This window comes from Macrobrachium nipponense, chromosome 2, assembly GCF_015104395.2.
Source record: "Macrobrachium nipponense isolate FS-2020 chromosome 2, ASM1510439v2, whole genome shotgun sequence".
NCBI lineage: Eukaryota > Metazoa > Arthropoda > Malacostraca > Decapoda > Palaemonidae > Macrobrachium > Macrobrachium nipponense.
The window spans coordinates 102,667,676-102,694,948 of record NC_087201.1 but is presented as its reverse complement, the minus strand read 5'-3'; the positions used below and the strand labels follow the sequence as shown (position 1 = coordinate 102,694,948).

Below are 27,273 nucleotides of genomic sequence, written 5' to 3'. Positions count from 1 at the left end.
CTAACATTGATCCACAAAACATCCTCTTTCTAGAATCAGACAAAAGAGAGTCAGCTATTAGACAATATGACTCAGCTGTTAAAAAAATTAGCATCCTTCCTGAATGAATCAAACACTACAACCATGACAGTTACTTAGCTATATCCTTTTTCAGGTCCTTGTTTGAAAAAGGATTAGCAGCTAGCACTATTACTACTAATAAATCGGCTTTGAAGAAAAATCTTTCGATTGGGTTTCCAAATAGACCTAACAGAATCTTACTTTACGTCTATTCCCAAAGCCTGTGCTAGACTCAGACCTTCTCAAAGGCCTACTGCAGTTTCATGGTTCTTAAATGATGTCCTCAAACTAGCCTCAGATACTGACAATCGTCTTGCACATTCATGATGCTTCTTAGAAAGATGTTATTTTTGTTAAGCCTGGCTTCAGGAGCCAGAATTTCAGAACTGTCGGCTCTATCCAGAGATGCGGGTCATGTGGAATTTCTCCCCTCAGGAGAAGTTCTACTTTCCCCGGATCGTAGCTTTTTAGCAAAAAATGAGGATCCCCTTGCAAGGTGGGCTCCTTGGAAAGTCATCCCACTTCCGCAAGATCCTTCTCTCTGCCCAGTATCAACTTTAAGAGCCTTTCTATCTCGTACATCCTCTAGATCCTCAGGTTCTCTCTTTATGAGAGAAAAAGGTGGCACTTTATCAGTGAAAAGGAATCAGACAACAGATCCTTTGACTTCCATTAAAACAAGCCAACCCTGATTCATTTCCAAAAAGCAGATTGACATCCAGAATGAGTAAGCCACCTCAATTAATTACTTCCAAACATATGAATTTTGAGGATCTTAAAAACGTTGTACTGTGGATGGAAATCACCGAACACTTTTAAAACGTCATTACCTGAAGTCCTTGGAATCTTTAAAATTTTCTGCAAGTAGAGCGGGAAAAAATTGTTTATCCTGATACTCCGCCACCCAAAGTAGTTGCGAGTATAGATCCAGGTATCCTTTCTACCTACTCCCGTCCAACATGCCCTCCCACCCCTATTGAGCCATGCTACTCGGGATACTCTAAGCCTTAGCCGCTAGAATCATAATTGGTGGATTTGTCCCTTATTTTTTTGCTAGCGGGACAATCCACGTTATGTATCATATAATGTACTTCAAGTTGTTTCTACCATTATTTTTATTTTTGCTAGGGTTAGCAACACAATGAGTTTGGGTAAATTTTGTAAATAAAATCTTAATTAAGTAATCATTTCTTATATTGTTCTTGCCATTACCACTATTATGTATTCACCATGTCTCAATATAAGTTAATTTTAAGTTACCTTTTATATTGATTGCTTTCTTTACCATTGCCATGTTTAGTATAAGTTGAGCGTTTTAAAACAAAAGTACTTTTGTTTGTATACTGTAATGTCCCGGATTCACTTAATTACATATTACCTTTTTATACTATTGGGTTTCAATTTGTCCATTATTCCCATCTTGTACGGTTTCTCTAGGTACTATTTACACTAGCCAGAAACACGAGCTGAGCCCCAGAGAAAAAGGATTTTGACGTAGGAAAAATCTATTTCTGGGTGATTCGGCCCTTTTGGGTGGTCGCCCTATGGAAACCCACCCTGTTTCCTTTTACCCACCCTACAGGACAAGATGTTCAATTAGAATTAAGGATGGACCGCTAGGGGCGCCTGCTGTCCGTGGCGTCGGTAGTAGTAGTAGTTAGCGGCCAGCATCACCCTTTGCAGTATCAGCTTCTCTCTCCTTGGTGGGGATTTTATAGTTGGAAGGAACGTGTCCTAAATGGTAAATGAAACTTCGTTGGTTAGTGATCCACTCGCCCTCACTTCCCATAACGACACTTCGTTTATAGATCCAGTGAGCGGAGGTCAGTTTTAGTTTACGGACATTCTTTTCTTTATTTTAAATTTTTTCTTTTCTCAGGTAATTTTAGATTAATTTTGACCTAGAAATAATGATCCTTAAAGGATTTTTCATAAGGGCGACACGTAGGCCCAATCAACCCAGAAATAAAAGATTTTTCCTACGTCAAAATCCCTTTTTAATTGCTTTGTGTGGCATTGCAAAACTATGTAAACTGCATTCTTATTGGCAATTGTTTTAAAATCAAAAAAAACCTTTAAATATTGATTACTTTGCATTTTTGGATATTATATTTTCATCTGCCAGACCAGCGTTTGGTAGGCGTCGTATAAACAAACCCTGGAACAGCGTCGTAACCGAGGGAAATAATTTACGGATGAATATAAGTGAAAAAAGGCTCGTAACCTCCCGTGGAACGTTATAAGCCTGCCGGAGACCGCGTAACCCGTGGGGACTGCGATGGGCGGTCCACGGGTTTACGACGAGGGTTCCGTTTTCTTTAAGACGCTGGGGGGTGGGGGGGGGGGAGTCGATAACCCGAAAAATCGTCGTAAGGCGGAACGACGTTCTTGAAAGAAAACATGTCCACCCCAGGCGGGAAAATTTCACTACTAATTTGTAATTTTTTTCTTAGGGGGGCTATATCTCGAAAATTATCACTAATTTACTTTTTTCATGTGCAAACACTGTTGGGTATTCACAAAATTACTGTTATATTTTCAATTAAAATTTTTTTTAAAACCCCCCCAAAAAAAAAGGGAAGGGGGGAGAAGAGAGAGAGAGAGATGTAGAGAAGAGGAGGAGGAAGAGAGATGATGGACAGAGAGGAGAGAGGAGAGAAGGAGAGAGAGGAGAGAGAAGGAGGGGGGGAAGGGGGGGAGGAGAGGGCAACTTTTTCCCCCTTTTTCCCCCCCCTTAAATACATATATTTCTCCAGAGAAGAGAGAAAGAGAGGGAACTGTGCCAATATGATTTGGTCAGTCTGTCAATTCTTTGTTTTGTGAGAGCGAGAGAGAGATAAAAGGAAAGAAAATAGAAACAACCAAAATGTATTATGGGACCAAGTATCTTTGTGGAGAGAGAGAGAGGAGAGAGGAGAGAGAGAGAGATGAGAAGGGAGAGGAGAGGAAGAGAACGAGAGAGAGAGAGAGAGAGTTGTCCTTACAGTATTTAAAAGAGAGAAATGGGAATGATTATTGTATTTAAAATAACTCAACATATGAATTAATTTTGTACTTAAGCAAGTAAGTAAGTTATTATTGGCAAAAATATTAATGATAAAAACCTTATTACATACATGTCCATGAAATGATCTTCATCTCAGGTAAGAGAGAGAAGAGAGAGAGGAGAGACGAGAGAGAGAGAGGACGACGAGAGAGAGGAGAGAGGAGAGAGAGAGAGAGAGAGAGAATTACATAAAAACCATTAAAATTCAGTTGGACCAATTGTATAGCAGTTAAGCTCCGAGTGGTCACTCGAAGTTGACGTTAGGGAAAATTGATACAGACAAAGGGAAGAATTTTCTTTTGAAATTAGGTTATCGTATTTTATTTACTAACTTCTATTATTATTGAGTTATTATATTATTAATTATTTGAAAACTATAATAAACAACCATGCATCCTACCATAAAAAATTCTCTCCATCTCAGTAAGAAAGAAAGGAAAGGAATTATCCTTACAAGTGAAATGGAAAGGTCATTTTCCATCTTCTTTTTAAAATACGGGACCATTATGAATTCTTTGTAATAAAAAGTTTTTTTTATCTATTAGATTTTATTATTATTATTATTATTATTAAATAACTGAAATTATCAATAACATTTTAATTTTACATACAGTACCAATAAAAATTGCTTTCATCTCGGGTAAAAGAAAAAGGAGGAGGAGAGAGAGAGAGAGAGAGAATGAGGAGAGAGAGAGAGAGTATGTTTATCTCTCTCTGTTCTCTCAAAAAAATACTTATAACGATTCCCAGTGGAAAGAGATGGGAGGCATGGAGTTACCACTAGGACACATTATTATTCTTGTGTGGCCCAAAAGAGAGAGAGAGAGACGAGAGAGAGGGGAGGAGATAGATTGTGCCGGGTGAGAGAGTGAGCGAACATGAGAGGAGAGACGAGGAGAAGAGAGAAGAGAGAGTTAACCTTAATTAAAAGTGACATGGATAGATTAGTACGTATTGTATTTCTTTAAAATACTATCATATTATTGAATTTTGTAAGACAGTTATTATTATTATTATTACTATGAAAAGTATTAAAAACCAAATAGTACAAGTACATAAAAAATCTCGAGTCTCAGTTAAATGAGGAAGAGAGAGGAGAGGAGAGAGGAGAGAGAGGGGGGGGGGGGGGGGGAAAAATTTCAGGACCACAGTACCATTGCAACACTGCAGCGCTCTTCCCCCAGCTCTTCCCCCGCCTGGCTGTCACAGAACTTGATATAATCTGACAGTTTTAGTACCTGGATCTCGAGGAAAAGGTTACAGAGAAGACTGGGATTTCCGTTCATTCGTTCCATAATTTTTTAAATTTTTTAAAATAAGCTTAAAATCTTACTAATTCACTATGGTATTTTCTTTAATTGAATTGATATTATTGCTATATAAATTAATATTAATATTTGAAAATAGTAAATAATTTGATTTATCATTACAAAAAAACATACAATCTTTGTAGTAGAGAGAGAGAGAGAGGACGAGTAGAGGAGAGATGAGAGAGGAGAGAGAAGATAGAGAGAGAGAGGAGAGAGAGAGAGCGAGAGAGAGAGAGAATCAATTTTGATTTTTATGGAGATTACCCGAGTTACTGACAGCTATAATGAAACATTACCCAAGGTAATAATTTAAAACAGAAGAAGAATTCTAAAAAAAATACATACCGTATTGTTTCGGCTTCATGATCGCAGTCTGATCTTATTTTATATTTTATGAAATGTATTTAGTCATGAAAATAAATCAAAAAATAAACACAAAATACACGTAATTAGTGATTATTTTCGTTGGAAAATACAAAGAGAGTAGAGAGAAAAAACTGTGCTTAAACTATAAAGGATTCTTATCAATTAGTATGCGTTTTTTAAAAAAGCGTCGGTAAACTCAGAGCGTAGGAAGCGGTCAGCGTCAGTTAACCCGAGGAAACAAGCAGTTCGTAACCCAGGGTCGGATTTTTCAATGAATAAATTTAAGGAAAAAGCGGTAACTCGGTAACCCGGAACGTCGTAAGCCGGACCCGTCGTTAAACCCGGGGACCTCCTGAATATATAGAATTATATAATATATATATAATTAAGATAATACTATATGAGATATATTATCATATAGATATTATAGTAGACATATCATATTATATTAGATAATATATAATAAATAATATAGAATATATAACGTAGAGGACTATATATATAGATATATATATATATAATAATAGTAATTATTAGAGATAGAGATAGATCAATATAATAGATAACGTATATAGATATATATAGAGATAGATATATAGATTATATATATTATATATATATAAAGATATATACTATATATATAATAATAGAGATGCATATATGAATATAGATAGATATATACAATCATATCTATCTTAGATATAAAATAAAATAAAATATAGTAATATATATATATTAAATATAATAATATAACAATTATATATATATATATATAATATAGATATAATAGGTTATGTATATATACATATAATATAGAAGATAATAATAATAATAATAATATATATAGATATAATTTTAATTTTTTAAAATATATATATATATAGATATTAAATAAAATATATATATAAATATTATAATATTAGATTTATGAAGGAAGGGGAACAACAGATGGTATATTTTGTCTGAGGCAACTAATGGAGAAATTTCCAGGGAAAGGCCAAAGGGACCTACCAATATGGCATTCATTGACCTTGATAAGGCTTATGGAACCGAGTCCCTAGACAAAGAAAGGTATGGAGGAGTCTTGAGGGAGAAGATGGTGCCAGAGGAAAGTATGTGCGATTGAAAGAAGAGATGTTACTCCAAAATGTATTTACCAAAGTGAGGAGCAGTGTTGGGGAGACAGAAGGGTTTTGAGGTGGGAAGCAGGATTACACTCCAGGGGTCGGCTCTGAGCCCCATTTGATTCTTTAAACATAGTGATGGATGTTATAATAGAGGAAGTAAGCGGGAGACAGTACCATGGAACATACTGGTATGCGGATGATATTGTTCTGTGGTGGCAGAGAGCAGGGGAAGATCTGGAAGTGAAATTGCGGAAAGAAATGGATGACAAAGTACGGAGGGGAGACAGAGGAATGGAAAAATAAAGTAGATCTAAGACAGAAATACATGTGTACCACCAATGAGAGGGGGATGATTAGAGGAAAGTTCAAATACAAAGAGAGTTGATAAATTTTAAGTATTTGCGGGGGGATCCTGTTTGTTAACGCTGGAGGAAGTATGAAGGAAAAGAAAAGTAAAACATCGGGTTACAGGCAGGCTGGAACAAACTGGAGAGCAGCCTTCTGGGACTTTTTTGTTTACAAAAGAGTACCGCTTAGGTTAAAAGGAAAATTTCACAAGACGGTTGGTAAGAACATCCTTCCTTGCTCTTGTAATGCATCTGCTACTCTCCCTCTCACGGAAACATGTCGTATAATTACAATCACAAAAACGAGCAGCATAGAACGTATAATCGGCACTAGGAGCGTCGTGGCAGTAAACCTATTGGAGCAATTGCTCAGGTGGATGTCTGGGGGTGACAAAAGAGACGGATTGGACATGGAATCCAAATGACTACATAAGGGGGTCCGACTAAAGGTGGTGGGGGAAGTATTCAAAGGAAAGTGCAGGGGGAGGGGGGGGAGGGATGAGATGGTTATGGAGCCAACCTGTTGAGGAGAGGTAGAGGCCCGCGCTGGGAGGGACAAAATTTTTCACCCTTTATGGGGATTGGAGGTTCAAGGAAGAAGAAAGAAGAGGGAGACCAGAAGAAAGAGATGGAAAGACTGGTGTGAGAGGAGACTTGACATGAGAAGGGAATTGATGAGGCAGATTAAGCGCAGGATAGAAAGAGATGGAAACATGGCTCATCCGAACAAACGGTGATCCCCATATAAAAATGGGAACAAGCTGGAAGAAAGAAGATATATATTATATACACATTCTGCGGATTTCTTCTCGGGAACGTCTTTCCCTGCATTATTCGCGGAAAAATTCGCGCATTCGCGGATTTTTCTATTGAGGAAATATCCACAAATTCCTGGTTTTTGTTAACCAAATTTCCATCATAAAATGCAACTTTTTGTGATAAAACTATGTTAAAAAAACCAAGTATGAAAACTTTTTAGTGGTGGGTTTTTCTTAAGTTTTAACTAACAAAATAGGCTGTTTTTAGCATTTTATTTTTAAGGTGGGGTTCCAAACCATTCGCGGGGGGAGGGTGGGGGGTCTTGTACAACATCCCCGCGAATACGGGGGGGACCACTGTGTGTGTTGGGTGGTGTGTGTGTTGGTGTCGTGTGTGTGTGTGTGTGTATGTATGTATATATATATATAATATATATACATATATATATTTAATTTTTATTATTATATAGATATATATTAATATTTAATAATAATATATTATATATAGATAAAATATATATATATAGATATTAATATATAATTAATATAATAGTATATATATATATATATAATAATTAATATATATATTCAATATTATAGATATTATATAATATTATATATTAATATATATAGTAATTATATAATATATATAGATATATATTATATATAATTATGAATATAATATCAATATATACATTATATATATATATAAGTATAAATATATTAATATATATATATATAATATTATATATATATATATATAATATATATATAGGTATATTTTTTTAATTTAATATATAATATATATATATATATTAATATAGATAATATATTATATATATAATATATATTAAATATATTCTATAATATAGATATATATATATATATAATATATTAATATTAGAATATAATATATATATATAGTAATATACTAATATATATATATATATAATATAGATATATCTATAGATATATATATATATATATATTAATATAATATTAATATAATACATATATATATATAATATATATATAATATATATATTAACTAATATATTAATAGATAGATTAATAATATTAAATATCCTATATTATATATATATATATTATATATATGATATCTATATATATATATATATATAGATATAATATATTATATATTAATATATATTAATATAATATATATATATATATAATATATTAATATATATATAATATATATATTATATATATATATATATAATATATAGTCATATCTATATATATAATATATATATAATATATATATATATATTATAGTATATATAGATAATATATTTAATATATATTAATTATATCATAATATATATTATATATATAAATATATATATATATTTATTATAATATATATAATATATATGATATTATATTATATATAATATATTATATATATATCAATTATATTATATAGAATATCATATATATATATTAATATAATATATAATATATATAATATATATATATATATATTATAATATTAAGATATATAAATTATATATTATATTAATATATAAATATATATGAATATTATATATATATATATATATATATAATTAGATATATAATATATTATTAATTATATATAATAGATATTATTATATTATATATATATATATATATATATTATATTAATAGTTTATATACACAAACCACACACGACAACACAACACAGTGGTCCCCCAGTAATTCGCGGGGGATGTGTTACAAGAACCCACCTCCCCCCCCCCCCCGGGCCGAAATGTTTGGACAACCCCTATTAAAAATGCCTAAAAAAACAGCCCTATTTTTGTTAGTTAAAAACTTAAGAAAAAAAAAACCACCTCTAAAAATTTTCAATATCTTGGTTTTTTTAATAGTTTTATCACAAAAAAGTGCATTTTATGATGAAAAATTGGTAACAACAAAAACCAGGAATTTGTGATTATTTCTCAATAGAAAAATAACCGCGAATGCGCGGAATTTTCCAGCGAATAATGCAGGGAAAACGTTTCCCGAGAGAAAATCCCGCGAAATGTGTAAGATATATATTATATTCTTCTTTTCCCAGCCTTGTTCCCATTTTTATATGGGGGTCACCAGTTTTCGGATGAGCCATTTCCATCTATTTCTTTTATCCTGCAGAGGAATCCGTTCCAGCACCGACGTTTGTAAGTTGATTTCTGCCATACGTTGGTTTTTCACCATTAGCAGCCACTTAACCATGCTCGAAACTTGATGTTGCATCAAGATTACAGCCGCAACAAAAGCGGTTAACCTTTAAAACGACCGATTGGACGTATCAAACGTCGACGAAAAATTGTTCTGTTCAGGTGGGATGAAGGAACGGACGGTTATATGGTACATCGACCAAAAAAAGGTTGTTTTTTTTTAAATTCTTTCGGAAAAAGAGTTATAGGCCTACTAGCAAGGGGGACAAAAAACTTTTGGATCACGCGCATTGGGGGGGGATGCTGGGAAGCTCAATGGAATCAAGTCGCGGTGTTTTGTTTTACAATCGGTTATCCAGGCGCGCAAGCCGGGCGGGGAAGCGAATTTCTTTTTCTAAAAAACAAAAAAATCAGCGACACAATCTCAGAAAGGATTTCGTCACATTGGACATAATTTTTGCACCATTTCATATTAGCCGTTACACGGAGTATTATATATGAAAATGTATGTGCAATTTTCATATAGAATACAACCTAAAACCAAAACCCATGGGTTGTAGCTTTTATTTTTCAGGTTTTGGAAATAAATTATTCTTTTCATATCAAATAGAAAAATGAAAAGTGCCAAAAATGTTTCAACCTTTCAGTCAAACTTTGACGCTACCGAAATGGGTCGAAAAAACGCAATTGTAAGCTAAAATAAAACTCTTAATTATTTAGTAATATTCAACCAGTTTACCTTTATTTTTCCAACAAAGTTGGAAGTATCTATAGCACAATATTTGATTTGATGGTGAATTTATGAAAAAAAACTTTTGACCTTATGTCCGCGTGGGTAAACTTCTGAAAAAAAATCAAGAAAACTCGCGTCCTGATTCGTCGTAATGTTTGCACCGTTTTTAAAGTTAAGCCGTTACATAAAGTTTTATATATGAAAATGAGCGCAATTTTATGTAGAATACAACAAATAACCAACCCATGGTTGTAGCTTTTATCCAGTTTTGAAATATCGTTTTAATATAAATAACGAAGAAGAAAAAAAACTGCCAAAATATCAAACCTTGGGTCAAACTTTGACTCTACCAAATGGTTGAAAAAATGCAATTTTGTAAGCTTAAAAAAAACTATTACATTCTAGTTAATATTCAACCAATTTACCTTTATTTCCAACAAATTGGAAAGTCTTCTAGCATAACATTTTCTTTCGATTTATATGGTGAATTATGAAAAAAAAAAACATTTTCCTTATTTGTAACCCGCCTCCTTGGTAACTTTCTTGAAAAAAAATCAGACATTTGTTTTTTAAGTTCCTGATTGTCGTTAATGTTTGCCCCAATTTTAAAGTTAAGCCAGTTACAAATTAAAAGTTTTCATGTATGAAAAATGAGCCGTAATTGCATGCAGAAATACAAACAAACCAAACAATCCCATGGTTGTAGCTTTTTATCAGTTTTGAAATTTTCATGTTCAATAAATAATGATGTGCCAAAATAAAATTTCAAACCTTTAGTCAACTTTGACTCGAACCGAAAGAAATGGTTTAAAAAGACGCAATTGTAAGCTAAAACTATTACAATTTCTAGTAGTTACTCAATAACATTTACCCCTTTATTTTTGCCAACAAATTGGAAGTCTCTAGGCCACATAAATTTCGAATTTATGGTGAATTATGAAAAAAACTTTTTCCTTACGTTACCGCGTTGGGTAACCTCTTAGAAAAAATCATAATTTTTTTTCGTGCCGATTGTCGTAATGGATTGCGACCATTTTAAATTAGCCAGTTACATAAAGTTTCATAATATTGAAAATAGTACGCAATTTCAATGTAGAATACAACAATAAAACTTCTGGTACTTGGCGCCCGGACGGGCGGCTGTCCTGCGTACGACATTTTTCCTGTCCTGGCTGTCCGCCTTGTTCCAGGTTTGTCCATTAATATGGAGCATTGGCGGCCTGGTCGTAGCTGTCTGACATACTTATAATTCTTTGCCTGTCAGGGCTGTTCCCGTTGTCTGGCGGCTGGGTCTTACGGGTTGGCGAATTGTTGTCCGTGTAGGACACCCTTTTTCCTGTCCGAGTCGGTCCAACTTATGGCCGCCCGAGCGCCTGGATGGATCTGTTCGACTCAGACACTCGTTGTCATTGTCCGTATCTGACGTCACCTAGCCATATGAGTCTTCCGTCCGTTCTTACCGTTTATCGTCTATGTTCTCGGGACGAGGAGTAGAGGAGGAGAGGGAGCCTGGAGTCTGGAAACGCCTACCGGACGAGATATCTCTTAACAGGAAAGAAAAGACGTCTTCTCTCCTAGGAGGGTATTTTCTATTGTTAATACTCCTAACTAATGAAGATATCTTGTTACCTGCATTTTAAGTATGGAGATCTGTCACGTTTGTTCCTTTTTCCTTACACGAATAGGAGGGAATGCGCCCTGGAAGGCGTTAGGTGATCGTGATCTTAGAGCAGTGGGAGAATTCCACTGTCCTCTTGGCTATTTTTCCCTCTCGCAGGGAGAATACCTTTGTCCGGGAAACAACAAAAAAAAGCGTTCCGGGACTCGGAGGTCCAGCGTAGGCACTTTCCAACTCCTTTTGATCGAGGACGCGATAGTTCATTGGAAGTCCATCACTTCTCTGGGGAGAAAGAATCGGATGACGAGAAGCACTCTTTTAGGATGCCTTTCCAATGGCGATCCTTGGCAGTCTGGGACAACTACAGATTCTGCCAAGGGGACCCCCTGACCTGACAACGGTGGGGAATTTCTCCATTAATCCCTTTGTACGGCTGTCGAACCTTATTCCATCCTCCATGGGCCCTGGGAGCTTGGAAAGAGGTCTAGGCCTGGGAGCAAGACAGAGTCGACAGACGCACCCTCCACTACACTGGGGTCAACTTACCGTCCACTTTCCAACAGTCTTACCTTGAAGAGCTTTGCATTTTAAGCTCCAACCATTCTTGATGCCGGTCTTCAGATATTTGCAAATCTCCGTAGCAGAAATTTGCATTATTTTCATTGCTACGGGAGAGGGTGATAACTGCATTGGTTGAGGGAAGCAATTAATTGGGGGTTAGTTGATTAACCGAATGGCTCGTTAGAGTTGAGAGATCTACTCAAGCTTATAGAGGCAGCTTTTCTAACAACCCTATCTCTCTCTAGTTTCCCTTAAGTTAGGATAATTTAGAAGTCTTCCATTCTTCCTCATTCATATTGCACGCATTCATTTTGCAAGTTGATTATTTCTAGGAGCATTCATTCCCACCCCCTACACCTATTGCCATACATTGTGAGGATCTAACGAACACTTTTGGTAGTCTCACCAAACCACCTCCCCATTCAACACATCTTCTAACTTCGCAGCTTAGAGTCAGGACAATTTGAGCACAATCCGATAAGCAAAATAAAAAAAAAACAGTCCAAACAAAAGGGTTATGCCAAAACCACAGATCCAAATACGTCAACCCAAAAAGACAGTCCAGAAGATCAACGGCGATTGAAAAAGACGAAAATCAAGTCAAGGAAGTCGGTACCAAACAACGATGTCTTGTTTAGGCACCGGCGGACAAAGAAAATCTGATTAGGGAAAAAAAACAAAAAAAAAAAACCCCAAAAAAGGAAAAATGGTTTCCTATTCCTGCCACCCAGCGGCCAGGGCGGTAGCATCAACCATGACCTACCTGGAGTTTTAAGCGTTGCGAAATTCGGAATAATTTCTGTCTTGGGGGAAACGACGGAAGGTCTATAGCTATAAGTATAATATCTGGGACAGGGGAAGTTGAATGTACAAAAATACAAATTAGTTACAAAATTTGGTATTTTGGTTCATATACGCGAACAAAACCTTCGGTCTTTAACATTAGGATAGAGACTTACTTAACTGGAGGGAGGTAAGTAGCTACAACTGAACTGGGAGTTTAGCCACCTTATCCATTTTTCCGAATATATTAGGGAAAATTCTAAGAGAAATGGGACAATGAACCTAGAACCAACAAAAGAGTAAGAAGGAATCTATTGGTTTCCTCACTGGGTGTTGATACCAAATTCTTATGGTTCTTTACTCTTAGGTCCCATTGTAAACTGGATCCACCCTCACAACCCCTTCTCTTCCACCTATTATCATCTAGAGGGGGAGTGTTGCTACTGGAAAAGTATATCATAAACCATAAGTAAGTTTCACAGTATGGTGACCACCTCACCTGCATCCTAGCTCTGTTCCAGCATATGACGGTTACCCCGCCTTCATATTCTCCCCGTAGTTAAAGGAAAGGTAGTAGGAAGAAAAGTAGTAAAGAAAAAAGACCAGTCATCCCAATTACATTCTTTAACTTCTCAACCTTCACCTTCATCTTAGACTAGACGCAAACTGGACCGCTAGGGGTACTGGACGATAGCTATATCACTTGTTGGGCCGCCACCACTGGACCCAAGGAAAAAGTGGGTCCAAGGAATCTAATGGGCAACGTCTTTCAAATAAAAATGATGGGTGAAAGTTGTTTTGGCGGGGTTACCACACACAGCTTTCAGAATTCTTATCCACAGAAGCATGTCTTTCTTAAATTTAAAGCCAAAGAAGCACTCAAGCCCCTGATGTCATGAGCTCTAGCTCCCACCTGGCTATTTGACCCCCTGTCTTCTGTCATATAAGCATTTCTGATCGCGTCCTCCTTAGCCAAAAACGATATTGTATTCCTGGACACGTTCCTTCTTGTTCCGTCCTGTACTTACGAAACAACCGACCGGCACCCAGGCCCCATGGCCTGAGGTGACCCTGTTGTCCTTCCTTTAAGTTACTCCCTTAGTGCCCTGAACGGGGCCAAGCAGGAAGCATCTCATCTTTGTCCATTGTCGACAAAGTCTGCCAAGGAAGGTTATGGCAAATGGAACCTAAACCCGGGAGTATCGAATCTGACCGTCCACTATTGTTGGGTTTGGGCATTTTGACAGGGCCTTGGCTACGAATTCTTGGAACAAACCTCAAATACCATTGACCTCCAACCTCTCGGAGGTTAGTGCTTTATGAGATTATGACAGCAGGCCATTGTTTTCAAGACTCCCCCACCCTTATTGGTTGAAGCCAAGGGGGGGGCCAATAAGAAGACTGTCTTCAGGGTCAGGCTCCTATCCGTGGACTGCCTTAGTGGTTCGTAGGGGGGCTTTGTCAGACTGCTCAGTTCTATGGTCAGATCCCAACCTGGGGCTTTTAGTTCCTTTGGTGGACATGACTGTTCAAAACTCCTCATCAGCATGGCCAACTCCCATGAAGACGAAATGTCCACCCCTTTGCATTCGTAAGACTAAGGCTAGAGCAGCCCTGTACCCCTTCACTGCAGATACAGACATATGCTTTTCTGTTCTGAGATATATTCAGAAAGTCTGCTAACTGCTGAATATGGTACTGAGTGGAGACAAGTTCCCTCTACGACACCAATCACAGTATGCTGACCACTTTCCTTGGTATACTGTCGCAGATGATTTTCTGATGTTTCCTACCATCTGAGTTGCTGCTTTCTGCAAAAACCCTCTCGCTCGGAGGAGATACTTGACAGTCTCCACCCGTGAAGCGACAGGGACTTCACCGACTGGTGGTACCTCTCCATGTGCGGCTGACACAGTAGGTTGCTCCATGGGGTAACTCTCTCGGCACATCTATTAGGAGTTCCAGTAGGTCTGGAAACCAATCTGCCTTTGGCCATAACGGAGCTACCAGGGTCATCTTGAGGTTCTGAGACCACATTACCCTGTTCAGAACCTGACGGATTAGACAAAATGGAGGAAATGCGTACACGTCCAGATTGTCCCAAGGGTGTTGTAGCGCATCTTCTGCTACTGCCTCTGCGTCTGGGACTACCGAACAATACACTTCCAAGTTTTTGTTGTACCTGGTTGCAAATAGGTCTATGATCGGTCCTTCCCACAACATGAGCATCCTGTCCACTACCTGTTGGTGCAAGGACCACTCCGTTCCCAGAATCTGATCCCTGCGGCTCAACTTGTCGGCCACTATGTTTCTTTTTCCCGGAATATACTTGGCCCTGATGTCTACCAGGTTCTCTACAGCCCACTGATGAAGTTGAACTGTCATCACATGTAACTGCCGAGAAACTAGGCCTCCTTGTTTGTTTATATAAGCTACTACTGTGGTGTTGTCTGACATCAATACTGAGTGTCCCTTTTACTCTCTCCCTGAATTCCTGTAGAGCTAGAAATGCTGCTTTTAACTCCAGCACGTTTATATGGAGTTCTCTGTCCTTGCAACTCCATTTTGCTGACACCATCAACTCCTCCATATGGGCTCCCCAGCCTTCTAGTGACGCATCCGAGAACAGCAAGAGGTCTGGAGAGGGTTGTTGAAGGGGGACACCCACTGTCAGATTGTCGTCGTTCACCCACCACAGCAAGTCTTTCCTCACTTCTGCCGACAAGGGAATTTGCTCGTACGGGTGATCTACTATTGGTGACCAAAACTCCTTCATCCTCCATTGTAGAGACCGAAGGTGTAGCCTTCCTTGTGGTACTAGCTTCTCCAGGGAGGTTAGGATTCCCAGTACCAACTGCCACTGCCTTGCTGGCTGTGTTTGTTTTCCCAGAAAGGCATTCACCACTTGTTTGCATTTCTCTATTCTTTGGTCTGTCGGGAATACTTTGGCTTTTGTTGTGTCTATAACCATTCCCAGATACTCCAAACGTTGACTTGGATCCAACTGCGACTTCTCCTGATTTATCACAATACCTAGGCTGTGACAAAGCTGCAGGAGGGTCGCCCTGTCCCTGAGTAATTTCTCTCTGGACTTCGCTATCACCAGCCAATCATCCAGATATCTTATTAGCCTGATCCCCTGAGCATGCGCCCACGTCGACACGAGAGTGAACACTCTTGTAAAAACTTGAGGAGACGTTGTCAATCCGAAGCACAGGACCTTGAATTCGGAAGCTTTCCCTGCAAGACTGAAGCGGAGAAATTTCCTTGAAGACTGATGGACTGGTATCTGAAAGTATGCGTCCTTCAGATCGACTGTCAGCATAAAGTCCCCGATCCTGACTGCTTGTAGAACCGTTTTCGGGGTTTCCATTTTGAAACTGGTTTTCCTTATAATTATACAGATTCAGAGTTGACAGGTCTATTACTGTCCTCCACTCCCCGTTGGCTTTGGGTACCAGGAAAATCCTGCTGTAGAAGCCTTTTGACGGACTGCATACTTGTTCCACAGCTCCTTTTTCCGTCATCTTCTTCACTTCGTCTTGCAGAATAATGGCCTTCTGAGATTCGTGAGCACAAGCGAAGTGGGGTAATGGCTGTTCTGTCAGGGGCGGGGTTACCTCGAACGGTAATCATACCGATCCTGAGAACATCCACCACCCACTGCTCTGCCCCCAGTTCCTGCCACACCTTCCAGTGATTTGCCTGGCAACCCACCACTGGTGTGGCCGAGTGATGAGAGGCGCCCATCCTATCTTCTTGAGCCTCTCCCTCTTCCCCTACTCCCCCTTCCTCTGTTGTTTCTATTGTGAAAGGGCCGATGAGTTAGCCTCTTTGGGGAAGAGGGTCTTGTGGCTCTATTGGGGATGTTATGTCTCACTGTCTTCTTCCGAGATATTTGCTGTTGTCTCACCTCCAAAGGAGTAGCTTGACTGTTAGACGTTTTCCTAACTGCCTGCTGCACCAACCTATCGTTAGTGTCCATCCTTCTTCTATCTATCGCCTCTTCCAGTATGACCTCTGGCAACAGCAGTTGCGACTCCAAGATATCCCCATTCCTCATCGCTAACAGGGAATCCAAATCCACAGTGCGGCTTAGTCTAGCCAACGCTGCATCTCTCCTCATTAGCAGGATATTTGCCCAAACATTGGCACTTAAGTTTGTCAGGTACACAATCGCTTTGGAACCTGATTGTAGCAATCTAATGAACAATGATTCATCCACTACCTTCCTTGTCACTTCCGAGGATGCAATCTTCGCCACTGCTGTTGACCAAAGATCTAACCAAAAAGAAGTCTGAAAGACAGAAGAAGCTGTTGCTTCTAACGTAGCAGCCTCTTGGTACGTCATCGAAGGGCACTCCATTTTAACCTGATCCAAGGTTAATCCAGGCCTTAATCTTACAACATTAGCGTTCACTTGTCTAGACAGCAAAGGGACCTTCGGTGTTGTATAACATTTCCTTTGCTTCATCATTGGAGGAGGAATAAATTTAAATGATCTATTAGATCTTAAAGAATTATCCCTTCCTGCAATCTTTGTGTTTACGTGTTGTAAGACAGAATCCGCATGACTCGAACAAGGCAATTCATACGACACCTTGGTATCACTTTTTAATCCAAATACCATGTCAATTCCAGGAGGAAGCATACTGGCCGGTGTTTTTGTCTTCTCCGAAAGGTTATTGAATTGACAAATCAAATCAATCACCTCTGCATACCAGGCCAAAATCTCTTGGTTTTCTCCTTCCTCCGGCTCTAACGTATTGTTTTCCGTCACAGGGGATGTTGTCTCACCCCTATCTTCTGACAGACGGCCCGGAATTCCACGGCCGCCTGCCCCTACGGCCGCGGTCTCTTTGATCTTTGCTGGCCGCCGTTGGCTCGATCCCGAATAGTCAGTAGGGGAACGAGAACGCCTCACTCTTTCTCTGCTCACGGATCTAGAGCGAGAATCTCGCCTAGATCTCTAAGATGAAGGCTCCCTTGAAACAGATATAACTTCGTCTCTATTAGTATTGGTATCGTTTTCGAGCGTCGGGAGAAACTCGGCCTCGACCTTTCATCCAGACGGACACTGCCTTCCAATGAACGTATCGACGAGGTTGCCAACTCCCTATTTTTTGTACTTTTAATAGGAGCCTTATCATCCTTTGTGCGTATTTTGAATGGCCTTACGGGCGAAACTGGAACCTGCATTCTATCCTCTGCTGCACCTTTCGCCGCCAACGTCGATTTTACCAGCGGTATCGTAGCCTTTGTAATCCGAACTGGCAACTCTGCGTCGGCCGTCGCCTCTCTCGCTTGTTCGGACTCTTGCACAAACAGCTTCATCTGCTAGCTTGCATGCCTGTTACCAGCCACTGACTTCCGACCTTCCTGATGACTGGGATACGACAGTCCTGGTCTGAAGATTAAGAAGAATTCACTCTTCTCCTCTTAGCCCGAGGATCAGTCGCGAAATCCCGATTCCTCCAACGCTTGACTGGCGCTCGCCGTGACATCGTCGGACTTAGCGATGACGCCGAACTAGAGGAAGAAGACGAAGAAGGTGAATCACATCTTTTCTTTTTGTCTCTCTTATCTATTCTCTTCTCTATATTCTGTAATTTCTGCATTACAGTTTGCATTGCAGAGTCAGAAGTCGTATTAGAGTCTGGGTGCAGGGAAATAGGCCGAGAAGACAGTCTGTGACGTCATCGCGCCTGCCATATCAGTGTGTGACGTATGTTGTGACGTCACCAATCTTGTAGGGAGAGACTGTGCGGCTTCTGCTGGCAACCGCACGTTTGCTGCCAAACTACCTCCCACGTTCTCTGCATCACTGTAAACATCGAATTTGATGGGGGTTAGCCGCGGCATTATTTCCAATAATTGCAAGACCAGGGGATGAGGAACATTCAGTGCTGCCGGACCCTGCTGGAACCGTGACGCCATATTAATGAGCAAGCAAACCATCCAAGGTTGGTACGCCTGGTAGGCTAGCGCTGACCACGTACGTCCAACCTATGCGCTTCGGGAGCCGGTGTCTGGAACAAAGATGGCGATGCTCCCCCTCTACCTACTGGGAACAAAGGAGCGTGCATATTATGCATAAAATTACCCAAGACCCCTCCTGACGTTTCCGATAATGAATCGTTAGGAGAAACCGAAGGGGTATGGGACAAATCAAAAGCAGGTGGAGAAACATATGGAGCAGCCTGGTTTATTGCCGATACAAAAGAAGCCGGTAAGTTTGGTCATCCAAAGATGGCGTCACCACCTCCTTTTGTATTGCCCTTTCTCATAGAACTTTTTCCACTGTTCCACCAACCAACCGCGACAAACAGAACATGGATTAGTAATCGTACATACGTTTTCCCTGCACCTACTACATGTTGGATGAGGATCCGTCAACACCGAAGTTAGAAATCTAGAACATGGAAAGCCACTGACTCCTGGGCATTTCCTTTGTCTCCTCTTCGAAACGGCAGACGATCCCGATGCTGAGGCAAAAATCTCCATCATACCACCTGTACACTCTTACCAATCACACTCACACTGAGCACACTCGGAGAAAGAAAAAGTAATAAGAAAATGAAAAATGAAATGGATAAAAAACGGGCATACTGAAAACCGGCCTTAAATCAAATAGACAGTAAACATGTCTTATCTTAAAGGCGGTAGGAAAATAACTGATGGGTCACAGGTCGCCATGGGCATTCTGGGTATACATGCCCCGTGACCTGGTATAGATGCCAATAGTCCCTGGATCTCACAAGTGTAAATTTAATTCTACCGGTTTCCAGCTTGGCGCTAGTAAATCCTAATGTTAAGACCGAAGGTTTGTTCCATATATGAACAAGTTGCTGTTTAAAAATACAGCATGGTATGCTGTGGGTATAAACAGGTAAGCTACCTACCTACCAAATGGTGTTTGTTTATGAGAGAGAGAAAAAGGGGTTTGGTTTTTAATTACATATTTTGTTACAAATATGGGAAAATAAGGTAGATACCTTAATTACCTTTTGCAGAAAATTTTCAGTTTAAAGTGTGATTGTTGTTATTTGTAAGCATAGGTACTGGTAAAGTCCTTTATCCACAGGACCTTACCACTACAATATATGTATACGTATACTGTACATGCCATTTATACAACTTTTCAAAAAACCCCATTCTGATGGTTGTTAACACTGGGCTAAGAATGGGTAATGGGGTGGGGGAATAGTTTCCAGGGTGGGACAACCAGTCAGGATGGGTGGGGAGGTGTTGTCAATGCTGCAAGGGCAAAAGGATATGTTAGTAACCCTGCATACAAGCATAAGAACAGAGAAAGAGTTATATGATTCTTATATTCGACTGAATAATCCATAGTAAGTATATTCAGAATATGTTTTAGTGGTATTCAAATAAAGATCATAGTGTTTATAGAATCTTCAGTCAAACTGTGAAGAATTATCATAAGCAGTGCAGAACTGAACTCTGTAAGCCAAAAAAACAAAAAGTAACTAATTTCGTTCACGCAATGGTCAAGGTTTACATTTCCTGAGCACAATAATCTAGACAACAGAACCTCTGATACCAGGGACTGAATACTTCATGCAACAGCATTCACAGTAACTAATGAAACACTGTCATACCCACAGGACTGTAACACAACCCAAGGAGATAAGTCATGTAATTGTGACCTAAGAATGTGGAAGTCTACAATCTGTCTTAAAATCCAGTGCACCTCTACAACAGGAAGGTGCTTTAGAAAATGAAGCACTGTGTAAGCTGAAGCATCGGTAAGATATATAATACACAAAGAAAGAAAAAATGCACAGGCATTTTTCTACTTTCCCTTCCTTTGACAGCCTTAGAGCAATCTTTAGTATTTAATCTTTTAGATGACTACAAAGGGTCCACCAAATAAAGAAAGTACTGTCCTTCTTTTCTTGGTAACTAATCCACATTTGATAGACACCAGAAGTTAAAGAAACAATATATATATATATATATATATATATATATATATATATATATATATATATATATATATATATAGTATATATATATATATATATATAATATATTATATATATAATATATATATATATATATATATATATATATCATGTATTTACTTATTTCATTTACTACAACAAATTTATAACATAACTTGAGGTGAAATGAAAAGGCTATAAGTTTTACCTTTACAGTATTTTCAATTTCTCCAGGGTCACAGGTTGTTAAAGCTGCATAAATAATCAACACCTCTCTCGAAGTATGTCGTGGAAGATGGCGCAAAGAAGATAAGGCTACATCTAATGCATTCTGTATTGATGGCTCACCTCGGCATGGAGAATCTAATAGTTTTTTGATAGCCTAGAAATAAAAACACAGAAATTCATGCATGAAAACTTCCTTCATTACAATACCTTCAGATTACTCACTTGAAAAACTTCAAATATAGAGTTACAAGACAAAAAGAGAGCATTTGATACTAGCCTAAACATGCAGTATAAAATTTCTATAATCTTCCAGTCATTTTCCCAAACCCTGAGTAGTAAATAAAAAAAACTTTTATATTATACCACAGGTCATCTCAACAAAAAATTATCTAAAGATTTACACAAACACTTTGACAATTTTCCTTGAACAGTTACCTCCATGTGTCTTTGGGGATTATTACTAAGACTACTGCATGGCTTGGCTGTTTTATTCTGCATTGTTATCAAGCCCATCTGACTTATTGGATTTTGATCATGGAATTCTTTGATGAAATCTTCTAGAATCTGCAAAAAAATTAAAGTATCATAAAAAGATAGGAATATAAATAAATCAAATATAGTAATTATGAAAGTTAAGAATAACTTGTTTTCATCTAGCCAATAAATATTCTTTGTGCAAATGAGAAGTTTCCACATTTGAGAAAGTTTAACAAAAATAAAATTACAAATGAAAGGTAAAATAAAGGATGCAAAAATAATAAGTTAACCATCAAAGACAAAAGACTTTGCATGACTCCTACTGTTAATGTAAAAAACACAACTCTATACTTGGCTATTAGTTACCTTAAGTAAACAGATCTGTCTTGTAGGTTTAAAGTCTTGTTCACTCATTGCCTGAGACATGTCTAATATAACAAAAACATGACGCATAATTCCTAATCTCACACTGGCTTCTCGCTCCAATAATCTTCGTCTTCTTGCCCGCTGGATCATTTCTGTTACCGATGGCTCGATTCGGCCAGACTCGTCTTCCCCTACAATTTCCCTGTAAAAACCATTTACTACATGTAAAGAAAATGCATAAAAGAACTCAATCAAAGAGCAACTGAATAAACATACTAATAACAGTACAATGGTTGACTAATACGTGAAGTAGATAAAGGTCTGCCTAAGCTATTAACAACTTGTCAGTCTTGCAGACGGTCTCAAATTTTTGTGAATGTCATGTCTAACATATTAATTTACATCTCTTAGCTTTTATATTTCTTTAGTTTTGTAATAGACCTCAATAAAAGCATTTCGTACATATAATTCTGCTACGCATACCTTCAGAATTCTAGCAGTTTTGCTGCACTTTGAACTGACATCTCATTCTACAGTAGTACCTCGAGATCCCCCCGCCAGGCTCAACTTACGAAAAACTCGAGATACGAAAGCCAATACGAAAAAATTTTAACGGCCTCTACATACGAAAGTTTTCAAGATATGAAAGGTTTCTGAAAGTCCGAGATTCGCCCGGATAACAATTTTGAAAATCGCGCCGCGTGCCGCCATCTTAGTACTAGTAGACTTGCCACCATCCTCCTGCTCTCCCATTGGTTCCTGATGCTAGTCGCGGCCATGAAATCCTTCTCTCCTATTGGCCAGCGTCCCTCCCATCATGCATCTACTATGTACACGTGGTGGCGTGGCTCGGCCACTCGTCCAGCATTGTTATAGTACGCACGCGGTATTCGTTTTCGGGATCGTCAATGTGTACGTATTTAAAAAAAAAGTGACCAAGATCTCTCACATGGGATAAGTGATCAAGGTCTCTCTCATGGGATAACTGGAAACTTTGCAAGGTTGGTAGAATCTCCACTCCCTGCTGAACAGAGAGTGTAGACCAATCATTTACAACATGCATACCAGTAGTACGTATAATCAAGGCACTTCAGTTTATGTTGAAGGTCAGCAGCCAAACATTCAGTACCCAAATCAGTTTGCAGAGAGAGCATTTTGGTTGAACAGGGTTTTTGATGGACCACCAGGGCCAACAGAGTCATGAGGTGCAAAAAAGAAAGTTGAAATTCTGTAAAAAAAAAAAAAAAAAAAAAAAAAACCTACATAAAGTAAAATGAAAAAAGTTAAAAAAAGTTAAAAATAAAAAAAAGAAGAAAAAAACGGTCAGAAATTAAAGCAGCTTTCATAAAGTGCAATCAATTGTAGAAGACACCTCTCGAAAAGGCTCACACAGGAACATTGTGAAAAGTAGGCAGAAGCAATCTCCTTGGATAGTTACGTATGTAGTACATACATATATTTTTTAAAGTGTACGTACGTACATATGTAAAAAAAAAAAAAGGCAGAAATTAAAGCCGCTTTTCATAAAGTGCAATCATTTGTAGAAGACACCCCCCGAAAAGGCTCACACAGGAACATTGTGAAAAGTAGGCAGAAGCAATCTTCCTTGGAGAGTTACGTATGTACGTAGCCTCACTTGAAAGGTAAGCTTCCACATTTTATGTTACAGTAATAATATTTCTTGTACACTAATATCACTTTATTTACAGGTTTTGCATTTTTCTTCTTAATTTAGGTATTGAATGGTCCAATTGTTGTAGTATTTCATTTCATTGTTTTTTATAGGTCAATTTAAGCTTTATTATGAAATTTACTGGGGTATTTTTGGAGGGCTTGGAACGGATTAGCCATTTTACATGTAAAATGTGGTCCAAGATACGAAAACCTCATGATACGAAGGGTGCCTCGAAACGGATTAATTTCGTATCTCGAGGTACTACTGTACTTTGTTTCAGTTTACTTCTAATGGGCTGTCAGGAAGACCCTATTATGTTTTCACAGATAGCCCAGAGAGGTTGCAGTTGCCAATGAATACACGTACCTGCCTTCAAGCAATGCGCAGTCAGTGCCTTCATATCAACTGATATCAGCTATTTTTTGTGCCATTTCTAGATTCTATTTTTACAGCCCAATGGAAAGAGCATTTGTTTCTCTTTCTTCACAACTTAATGCAGCAAGATCTGAAGCAGATGGCAGATGCAGCCAACTTTGTTCAATCTCCTCTGCAACAACCAATACCTCTATAACAGTCAATTTCTCTGTACGAACTGATCACAGTGACAATGCAAGCAGAAGTACTCAAGAAACTCTACAAAGTTATTTTAAAGAATATGTACCCCTACTCTGGTTACACCTTCAGACATTGTGTGCACCGGTAACAAGAGGAACTGATGTTCCAGTCACCAAGAGAAAGACTCTTACAAGTTCCAGACAAGATATCACCTATGACTGGGACCACTCTAAAACCAGTATAAATGTTTAAATATTGATGCTCACCATGTCTGTCCACCACTGAAACCTGTTATTGCTACTCATATGAGTGGGTCTGTCTATTAAGGGTTAAATTTGCTGAACTCAAAAGTTTACCTGGCCTGGGGTGCTGTATATTGATTTTTTAGCCCGGTTTTTAGGGGTTAAGACAGTGTCTGTCCCAAATGGGATGGGGATCAGAGAAGAGTGAAGTTGCTTTTGTGTGGAGGGGACTGCATTGAGAGATTCTAAAAGTAGTTTCTGCTCAGCTTGGATGTTATAGCTAACATAAACTCCATAGTGATCCCCAAAGTATATGTATTAGACTTCCATAAGTTTCTTGGATTTTATAAATATAGGGTCTTGGCTTAAAAAAAAACTTGGGTAGACTTCTGGGAAGGTGGGCCTTCTCTTGTAATAGACGTTTGAAAAATGGTATTTTCATTTTAAAATAAGTTTTTAAATATACTTACCTGGTAGTTACATATATAAAGCTTTATCCCGCCGCGATTCGTCGCGTCGCGGGACTTGGCAGAAATTCAAATTCGCGGCTATTGCCGATAGACGGTCAGGTGATCATACCTGTGCTCCCTCTATCCAGGTAGTACTTGGAACCATTCCCATTTGCCCTCAGAAATTCCATGCCCCTGTTCTCAGAGGGGAGGAGGGAGGGACTTTTATATATGTAACTACCAGGTAAGTATATTTAAAAACTTATTTTAAAATGAAAATACCATTTTTAAATATCTAACTTCCCTGGTAGTTTCATATATATAGCTGATTGACACCTTTGGTGGTGGGTTAGAGAACCGCAACACCGTTGGGAATTCGAAAAATTACTAATCGCTACAAATTAGCTGAACTAATACTAATCTGGTTCTTACCTGATAAGGAAAGCTGAACTAATACTAATCTGGTTCTTACCTGATAAGGAAGCTGCCTCATTAGCCTGCATTCCTTGAGAGACCCAGCGATCCACCCAGGGGTCTGTAGAAAGTCTCTGTGGGGCTGTCACACGGTCCTCGACCTTAACATGACTAGACCACCACCCTTGCTATCCTGGCAAAGCCATGGACAATGAGCTGACCACCTGACCAACTAACAAACTAAAAACACACACCATAAAAACCTAACTTAGACTTGCATCCCAGACTGTGGAAGGTTGCAACAACCTTCACAGACAACCTGTGATACCAAGTTCAAGAAAAAAAGCAAGGGTATAAATAAGGTTATGGGTTAGAGGCAGTAGTACCTTCTCCAACTACGATGCCGGAGGCAACGTACGGACCCAGGGAGCAACAATCTTCATATTGGGTCTGTACCTCTTTGAGGTAACAATCTGCGAAGATAGACTTGCTTTGCCATAAAGTCGCTTCCAAAATCGCTTTCATCGACTTGTTGTGTCTATACGCCATCGAAGTCGCCACAGCTCTTACTTCGTGCGCCTTGACTTTGAGGATTGGGAAGCTTTTCTCATCACAGTTCTGGTGAGCTTCCCTTATCAAGTCTTTGATAAAGAACACCAGTGCGTTCTTCGACAAAGGTAGTGAAGGCTTCTTTACCGAGCACCAGAGGTTGTCTGTCTGTCCTCTTAAGTTTTTGGTTCTCTGTAGATAACACTTTAGGGTTCTCACTGGACAAAAGGCCTCTCTCCTTTTCCTGTCCTACTAAATGAGATAACCCTGGTATGGTAAAGGATCTAGGCCATGGGTGAGAAGGATTCTCATTCTTGGCGAGAAACCCTAGTTGCAGCGAGCAGACTGCATTCTCCCCATTGAAGCCTACATTCTTGCTAAAGGCTTGCAACTCTCCTATCCTCTTGGCCGTTGCCAACGCAACCAGGAATAGGGTCTTCTTGGTGAGGTACTTCCATGAAGCCTTGTCGAAGGGTTCGAACCTACTCGAGGTTAGAAACGTCAGGACAACATCCAAATTCCAAGAGGGGGTTAGGTTGTCCTTACTCTACTGTCTCAAAGGACCTTATGAGGTCCGAGAGATCCTTGTCTCCCGACGTGTCAATATCTCTGTGACGGAAGACGGAGGCTAGCATGCTGCGGTATCCCTTGATGGTAGATACTGCTAGTTTCTCTTGGGTTCTTAAGTGTAACGGAAAATCTGCCAGTTGAGTTAGAGAGGTAATGAAAGAGGAAATGTTATTAATTCTGCACCATTCCCTGAACACGTCCCACTTTGACTGGTACACCTTGATTGTGGACGTCCTCCTCGCTCTTGAGATTGCTCTTGCAGCTTCCCTCGAAAAGCCCTTCGCTCTTGCCAGTTTTTCGATAGTCGAAAGGCAGTTAGATTGAGAGCGAGGAGATTTTGATGGTGTCTCTCTATATGTGGCTGTCTGAGTAGATCGTTCCGACAAGGCAACGATCTGGGGGTGTCTACTAGCCACTCCCTCACTTCTGTGATCCAGGGTCTCATGGGCCAAAACGGAGCTATCAGGGTCATGCAGGCGTTGTTCGACTCCCTGAACTTCATGACTCAGTCTAGGATTTTGAATGGGGGGGAGGCGTACGTGTATAGTCCTTCCCAATCCATGAGGAAGGCATCCACTGCCACTGCTTCCTGGTCTGGGACTGGAGAGCAGTAAACAGGTAACCTCTTTGTTCTCTGCATCGCAAAGAGGTCTATAGACGGTTCTCCCCACAGATTCCAAAGCCTGCTGCACACCTCGTGATGTAGGGTCCATTCTGTCGTGAGAACATGTCTTCCTCTGCTGAGAAGATCCGCTCTGACATTGTTCTCTCCCTCTATGAAGCGGATTATCAGAGTTATATTGTTCGCTTTTGCCCACAGCAGGAGATCTTTTGCTACCTCGTAAAGGGAATCTGAACGAGTGCCTCCCTGTTTCCTGATGTAGGCCAA

General features: G+C 39.0%; 1 protein-coding gene across 1 annotated transcript in view; it reads right to left on the bottom strand.

Annotated features, from left to right (window-relative positions):
- The window catches only part of LOC135220862 (general transcription factor IIH subunit 2-like), a 73,229-nt gene that overhangs the window by 22,976 nt on the left and 22,980 nt on the right, over positions 1 to 27,273 (bottom strand). The window contains exons 2-4 of the mRNA XM_064258436.1: positions 21,931 to 22,132; positions 21,523 to 21,651; positions 21,068 to 21,241 (exon numbers count right to left, since the gene is read on the bottom strand). Of these exons, the coding sequence (XP_064114506.1) occupies positions 21,068 to 21,241; positions 21,523 to 21,651; positions 21,931 to 22,132 (505 nt within the window). The remainder of the gene's footprint in view (positions 1 to 21,067; positions 21,242 to 21,522; positions 21,652 to 21,930; positions 22,133 to 27,273) is intronic.